Source organism: Quercus lobata, chromosome 8 (assembly GCF_001633185.2).
Source record: "Quercus lobata isolate SW786 chromosome 8, ValleyOak3.0 Primary Assembly, whole genome shotgun sequence".
Classification (NCBI taxonomy): Eukaryota; Viridiplantae; Streptophyta; class Magnoliopsida; order Fagales; family Fagaceae; genus Quercus; species Quercus lobata.
Genome location: NC_044911.1, coordinates 40,632,146 through 40,639,414, shown reverse-complemented (window position 1 = coordinate 40,639,414; position 7,269 = coordinate 40,632,146). Strand labels below are relative to the sequence as shown.

Below are 7,269 nucleotides of genomic sequence, written 5' to 3'. Positions count from 1 at the left end.
AGAATAAATTAAACTAGAATGTCATAATTGGTTGAGTTAGTATTGTTTAATATATATCTTATTGCAGTTGATAGTATTTCCTGTCTCCGTCTCATGGAATGTGCCTCTCACAAGCATGATGCTAGAAATCTATATACTTGTAAGAGTCGTGCCCCTTGAGATGGGTCCATAAAATAATTTTGGGTAAATTCCAGAAACCTCCCCTGAGGTTTGAGGAAATACCAAACACATCCAACAGTTGTTGAAAATGACCAATTTACTTCTAAAAAGTAGACGGCGTGTACTGCCGTTACTCTCTCCAAACGATTTTTTTCCATGTTCTCTGTTCACTTTCTTCTTCGCGCCATAACATAAACGCTTCTCTCTGAAAGCTCAAACCACATGTATTTTGAGAAAGATTACAGAAAAAAAATCACTCAGCTAGTACCCATTTTTCAAATCAAAACCATACATTCTCATTTGGAAAAATAAAAATTTACATTACATTCCAAAAACAAAAATCCTCCCTCCATCAAACCAAGATCAACCCAATTAGATCCAATATCACACAAGGCAATCAAACATAGATCAGCTCAACCAGATCAAAAAAAAAAAAAAAATTCAAAACAAAACCCAGACCCATTGGTGAGCATCGTGTGACCAAGCAACCGCCGGCCACCACGGCACCACCCATCACTACCCACCCATCGATTTCAAACCCAAACCACTCCCACCATCAAACATCACATTATTCACACCTCAAACCCAAACAAAACCCAAATTATTTATAATAAAAAAAAAAAAAAAAAGACCCACCGTCGAGCATCGTGTGACCCAGCAACCCCTGTCCACCACGGCACCACCCATCACTACCCACACATCTTCCTCGAACCCAAACCGTTCCAACTATCAAACATCACACCTCAGACCCAAACAAAACCCAAATCAAAAAATTAAAAAAAAAATACCCATACCCACAACGGCAGCTCACCGAACTGACCTTGCAACCGTCGTCTCCACTCATCGTGACCCAGCAATCGCCATCTACAATTCATCGTGATTCGCAACCCAACCACAAAGCTTTTAACGGCGGAGTATAGCTTGAGATTTGTGGTTAAACCGGCTTTGAAACCATTCCGGTGGAGGAGTTGTTGGTCCCGAGTCTGAAATTTCAGACTTGAGCTTGAGAGAGATATTTTTTGACGTGAAGAAAAAGAGAGAGATTTTCTGGGCGTGAAGGAGAGAGATTTTCTGTGTGATTCGGGAAGAAGAAAGAAATTACATAATATAGTTTGATATACGGTGCTTAAACGGCGTCACACGCCATTTGCATTTTAGGAGCAAATTGGTCATTTTTAACAACTGTTGGACGTGTTTGGTATTTCCTCAGACCTCAGGGGAGGTTTCTGGAATTTACCCAATAATTTTTCCTACAATAGATGACGGTGAAATTAAAGAAATTTTATTTACTCAATAGGAAACACAACTATTACACAGGATGGCCTAAGCTTCCTTTGAAATATCATGTACGGTTTCCTCGTGAAATCAAACTAAACAAACAGGCATTAATAAATGGTGATTGGATGAGAGTGGATTAGAAAATTGGGAAAACAAAAAGCAAACAAATTATGGGATAATCATTCCAAATAGAAAAGCATTGGAACTAGCTTTTCTCCCGACCTGATGATATGTGTCATCATGCACCTTTGCTCATATCAACCTCCTCTAGCTTACCCCCTCAGTCCCTGCCAACTTTAACTTTTCACCGCCTCCCACAACATAATTGTATTTTATTCCACCTAAAAAGTAGATAATTAAAATGACTGCAAACATATTTTATATTGAGAGAGAGAAAGAAAGAGAGAGAGAGAGATCCAATCTAGCATATATGATCAGCTTGTGTAGTTAGGGTTGAGAGTACTTGAGACCACAGGAAACTAACTCACTCTCTCTGGGTTTACTCTTAATTCAGTTACAAATTAATACTCACTTAATTTGTTGTCCTTAACTTTTATTCTGGGTTACTCATAGATAGAGTACCAAACCGAGAAGAAAAAGCTTAGGATGCTAGAAAATATGGCTGAAGAAGCACTTCCAAATGGTTTTGTCGAAAACCCAATTGCTGGATCTAATCCTCCTGCTTCAAAGAAGAAGAGAAACCAACCAGGCAACCCAGGCAAGTTTCTATCTTCAAATCTACTTACCTTTTACAATTTTTTTTTCTCTCTCTCTCACTCTTTCTTTATGGTATTGGGTATATTCAAAGTAATTAAAGTTTATCAAATGTTGATTCCTTGACACAGATCCTGAAGCTGAAGTTATAGCTTTATCGCCAAAGACCCTCATGGCCACCAACAGATTCTTGTGTGAAATTTGCGGGAAAGGTTTCCAAAGAGATCAAAATTTGCAACTCCACCGGAGGGGACATAACCTTCCATGGAAGCTCAAGCAGAGGACCAGCAAGGAAATAAGGAAGCGTGTTTATGTGTGTCCCGAAAAGAGCTGTGTTCACCACCACGCTTCTAGGGCTCTTGGAGACCTAACTGGTATAAAGAAACACTTTTGTCGAAAACATGGAGAGAAGAAGTGGAAGTGTGAGAAGTGCGCAAAGAGATATGCTGTGCAGTCAGATTGGAAAGCTCACTCCAAGACCTGTGGCACTAGGGAGTACAAATGTGACTGTGGGACAATATTTTCAAGGTAATTATTGCTTTTTTTTTTTTTTTTTTGGTTGGGTAGATTTTATTGTGCTATATATATATTGAGACTGAAATTTTATGCAAAAGTAGTAATAGGGTCAGTAGTCTGAGGAAGATAATTGAGGCAAATAAAGGTTCAATAAAATAATACTTGTGGTTGTAATATCTTTGTCTCTGTGTGTGAGATATAGATCATCATCAATTTCTTCATGCAACAGTAGTCTCAAACACCTCAACGAAGGAAAACAAGAAAGCAAATGAAGCGTGAAAGTGATTTTTGTGGTTGTTGTATATCCTTGTCTGAACCTCTCTCTCTCTCTCTCACACACACAGACACACACACATGACACATGAGGGAAAAGAGAAGGGGCCCTAGTGAAGACAAAGAACTTGTTAGAAAGACAAATATGAGCGATATTCGTCCTCTAATGAATTTATCTTCTAACATAAAATTTCTCATATGGAATTCAGTATCTTAAGCATCCCTACTATATTTGTCACTTCTGCCGCTGGTTATGCTTTTGTAATTTTTTCTCTCTCCCCAATAATTAGTCGGTGGTTCCAATAATTTCGATACCAATGTAGACAAATTTGTTCTAACTTACTGTATTTCCAAATACAATTTTCTTCATATGAAATTTATTACATTTCTTCTATTTTGTATGATTATTCTATGCTTTAGTTTTATTCATGCCTCTCTTTATTTTTATATCATTATTCTTGAAATTAAATTAATCTTTTGTAAAAAAAATTTGTGAGCAGGCGAGATAGCTTCATCACTCATAGGGCCTTCTGCGATGCCTTAGCTGAAGAAACAGCTAGACTGAATGCAGCCTCCAACATGAGCAACGCAGTGGCCAACAATATCAACTATCATTTCATGCCGACTCCACTAGGGCCTAGCATGGCACAACATTTCTCTTCTATTTTCAAGCCAATCTCAAGTAATGAAGAAGCAATCAATCAAACTACACGAGGACTATCCCTATGGATGGGCCAAGGATCATCCCAAGGCCAGGAATCAATAGGGAATAATAATCTCCATGGGATTCATCAACTTGGGTCAGTGAGTTCAGGGACAATATTTGGTGATCCACTAGTTTCATGCTCAAATCCTCCACCATCAGATTATCAGCTAAATTGGGTGTTTGGAACTAAGCTCTCTTCGAGTAATGCCGAAGAGCTAACTGTAAGCAATTCACTTCCATTAACAGATGTGAAGGAAGCTGGAACTCAGCTTCTTAGTGTTCCTTCCTTGTACAGCACACAACACCAGTCTCATCAAACACCTTCAGCAAACATGTCGGCCACGGCTTTATTACAAAAAGCTGCACAAATTGGCGTAACCACAACTGACCCATCATTCCTTGGGAGCTTTGGGTTGAAGTGCAGTGATAGCCAAGTTCGAGATGGGAACAAATTGTGTGGAGTACTGTATGGTACTTCAAATCCAATACTCAGTACTAATATTGGAAATGATGTAGAAAACTCGGCAGGTGATCTATTGCAGGTACACCCTGCAAAACGCAGGCACACGATGAATGAAGAAAGCGGTGGTGGAGGTCAAACTAGGGACTTTCTGGGTGTGGGAGTACAAACCATTTGCCACCCTTCATCAATCAATGGTTGGATTTGATCCTAAGGGAATAAGTTCATGGATTGCAATGGAAAGCAAAGTTGATAATAAAGTGAAGTTTCGAGTTGGAAAAGAGATTTATTAAGTAATTGGTAACTTTGCAGGGAAGGAAAAGGTGGGCATTGAGTGCTTGATGGGGGCTAAAAGTTTTTTGCTTAGAATACTATTGAAGAGTTGAAGAAGGGAGATCCATGCATATTCTCTTGAACCCTGAAAGCTGATCCCTTTTGAAAATATGGTGACTTTTAATTTTGATTAAAGGTGGGGGTGGAGTAGTGGGGGGAAAGCAGGAGCCCCTTTTGGACCCATTATTGCATTGTTTCACATCTGTTATGGTTATTTCTTGTCAAACTGGACTTAAAAGAGAATTTCCAGTGACAAAAGCTTGATTCTAGTACATATAGGCTTTAGCCTATTGCTTAAAATAAACTATTGTAGCTTTTTTTTTTTTTTTTTTTTTTTTTTTTTTTCTTTTTTTGAGAAGCAACTATTGAAGCTTTTCAATCGCCCATCCATGAATACTTGTACTATATAACAAGATTAGCTATAATACATGCAAAATATGGGACAGAAGATAATTAAAATTTTTGTATAATCCCCACCATAATGTGATCTTATCTTTTGTTCAACTCTTTCATTTTTAATTGATTTCAAATATGCGTACTTGCTCCCATAAAAAAAAAAAAAAAAATGCATACTTACATTCTTCAATTGAAGAGTACCAAGTTATCTCAAATCACATCTAACAACAATAAAATTAGGTATAGTTTGCGAGCATTTAACTAGGGGATATGGAGCTGGGTCATTCATGTTATGTATTAATTGTTGGATCTAACCTGTAAAATCACTTCTTTGGTCTCTTCTTCTTCTTCTTCTTCTTCTTTTTTATTTTTTATTTTTTATATTTTTTTTCCCACTAGTTTTTAAATTTTTTTTATGGTATATTTTCATTGTGCGTTTAGAATACATGTTTTTTTTTTTTTTTTCTTTTTTTAATTTATAATGTTTAGAATATATATTTTAGGTTGATGTGACCCTCTTCTCCTTCACAATAGGTTTTATCAGCCCTTTGCATGAGAATCATACCAATCAAGAAATGAAAAGGCAAAATAAGGATAAAAAAGAAAAAGAAAAAAAGGAAAAAGAGAAAAAGAAACCATGTTGTACCAGTCTCTTTGACTTTGTTTTACTTTTGGTTACATGATGGAATATGGGTGTTTAGTGGTGTGTAGTACAAGTTACGAAAGAGTTGTGCACACTACAAACTCTCGAGCACAACTTAAAGTTAGCGTGGTTTGCCTAACGCATTTTTGCGTTTTGTGTTTTAAATTCTGGGTCTTATGATATTGTTCATGTATCAATTAACTTATGAAAAATGCAGCTACAGTGTTTTCAGTAATAAGAATTCAGTTTTCAGTTTTCAACAAAATAAGCAGTATTCAAACAGATCTTTAATGTTGTTACTCATGATAATATTGCTCTAACGGTTTTTTTTTTTTTTTTCTCAATAATTTGATAGCCACAATTAAAATGGAAGATTTAAATTCTTTATATTTCTATTGAAAATATCAAAATTGTTAATTAGTTGAGTTACAAAACTTATAAAGGAAATATTTTTATATCTTCAAACTTGGTTTTTTTTTCATAGTTCCAAGAGGTAGATGGATTTATTTCCCCACCTTTGTAACTTCTTATTCTTGCTTTTTTATTTATTTGGTTTAATGAAAACTATTATTCAGAAAAAGAAACTACTCTTGAGCACATAAGAAGTTTTTAAGTCCTAAACCTTGATGTGCCATGATCCGTTTATATCATGTATCATTTATGTATAGGTAGGATGTCTTGGGAAAAGAAAAAAATTGTCATCAAGTGTTTGTCGTGTTATCCTCGTGTTTATGTTTCCCACGTCAACTATTGTAAAAAAAAACACACAATGGGGGACCTTCAGGATTGCCAAAAACCTACAAAAGAGAACAAGGGATAAGGGTTTTATCTCCTGGCTTATTTAGGGTGACCCCAATCTGACCCATAATGGATTTTTATTTTAATTTTTTAAAATTTTTAAATTTTAGGAACGACCCATAATGGATTTTGTTCATATTTCTTGTCTCCATGCACATGTTTACAAAGCTTAAATTACTTAAATTTATTTAGTTATCTCGTACATATTATAGAAAACTCGGTGTAAGGACACTTTTTGTAGCCCAAACCCAAAGTGTGTGGGATATTAGTCCAGTGAGCCCAGTACAATAAATTTGTAGAAAGTGGGTTAAAGAACTAGGTTTTAATGAATTAGACAATGGCTTGAATAGATTTAAAAGATGGTCAAGTAAGAACAAGGAATACATAACTAAATGAATTCACTGTTCGAGGAGGTTATTTTTCACATAAATCAATTAAATAGAGTACAGGTACAATTTTGATTGTTATAGTATTCAGTTTCTGTTTTTCCGATCCACTCCTCATGGGAGGTCTCTTACATTATATATCTCCCTCAGGACCATCTTGATCCAACACTTGTTGATCATTTGAGTTTTCACTTGAGTACCTGTCCCATCAGACACCCTCTTTAGCTTTCTGTGAGTTGTGGTTGCCAAGGCAGCACTGTTCAGAGGTCTTCTCCACATAAATGCGGTTAGGAAAGTAGCTGCAGTGTATTCAATGCGGTGGTAACAGCTTTTTCTTAGATATTTTGGATTCTCCTCCTTCTCGTATGTTCATGATGCACGTCTCTATCACTGGAAGGTCACTTTGATCATTGGAAGACATATTTGAGCTGTACTTATCATATCCAAGGAGATATTCCTTCTCAGATAACCTTCCTATTTGCATCTTGCTCATTAAATCCTAAGCCTGAATCGTTCTTCACCATTTGTTCCTCCTTAGACTACCCACACTCTCGAACAAAGCCCAAGGCCCAATATATAATTTGGGCCCTTAATACTACAATAACTC

The 7,269-nt window shown here is 36.4% G+C and overlaps 1 protein-coding gene across 1 annotated transcript; it reads left to right on the top strand.

The window, feature by feature from the left end:
- Positions 1-1,578: 1,578 nt before the first annotated feature.
- LOC115954802 (zinc finger protein MAGPIE-like) lies at positions 1,579-4,729 on the top strand. Its single transcript, XM_031072741.1, has 3 exons — positions 1,579-2,155; positions 2,283-2,679; positions 3,441-4,729. Exons 1-3 carry the CDS (start codon positions 2,044-2,046, stop codon positions 4,312-4,314), a joined length of 1,383 nt encoding a protein of 460 aa, XP_030928601.1. The 5' UTR covers positions 1,579-2,043; the 3' UTR covers positions 4,315-4,729.
- Positions 4,730-7,269: the final 2,540 nt, after the last annotated feature.

Coding starts and splice junctions, on each gene's coding strand:
- LOC115954802 (XM_031072741.1), top strand. CDS start 2,044: ATGCTAGAAAATATGGCTGAAGAAGCACTTCCAAATGGTTTTGTCGAA. Junction 2,156..2,282: donor AAACCAACCAGGCAACCCAG/GCAAGTTTCTAT, acceptor TCCTTGACACAG/ATCCTGAAGCTGAAGTTATA. Junction 2,680..3,440: donor TGTGGGACAATATTTTCAAG/GTAATTATTGCT, acceptor ATTTGTGAGCAG/GCGAGATAGCTTCATCACTC.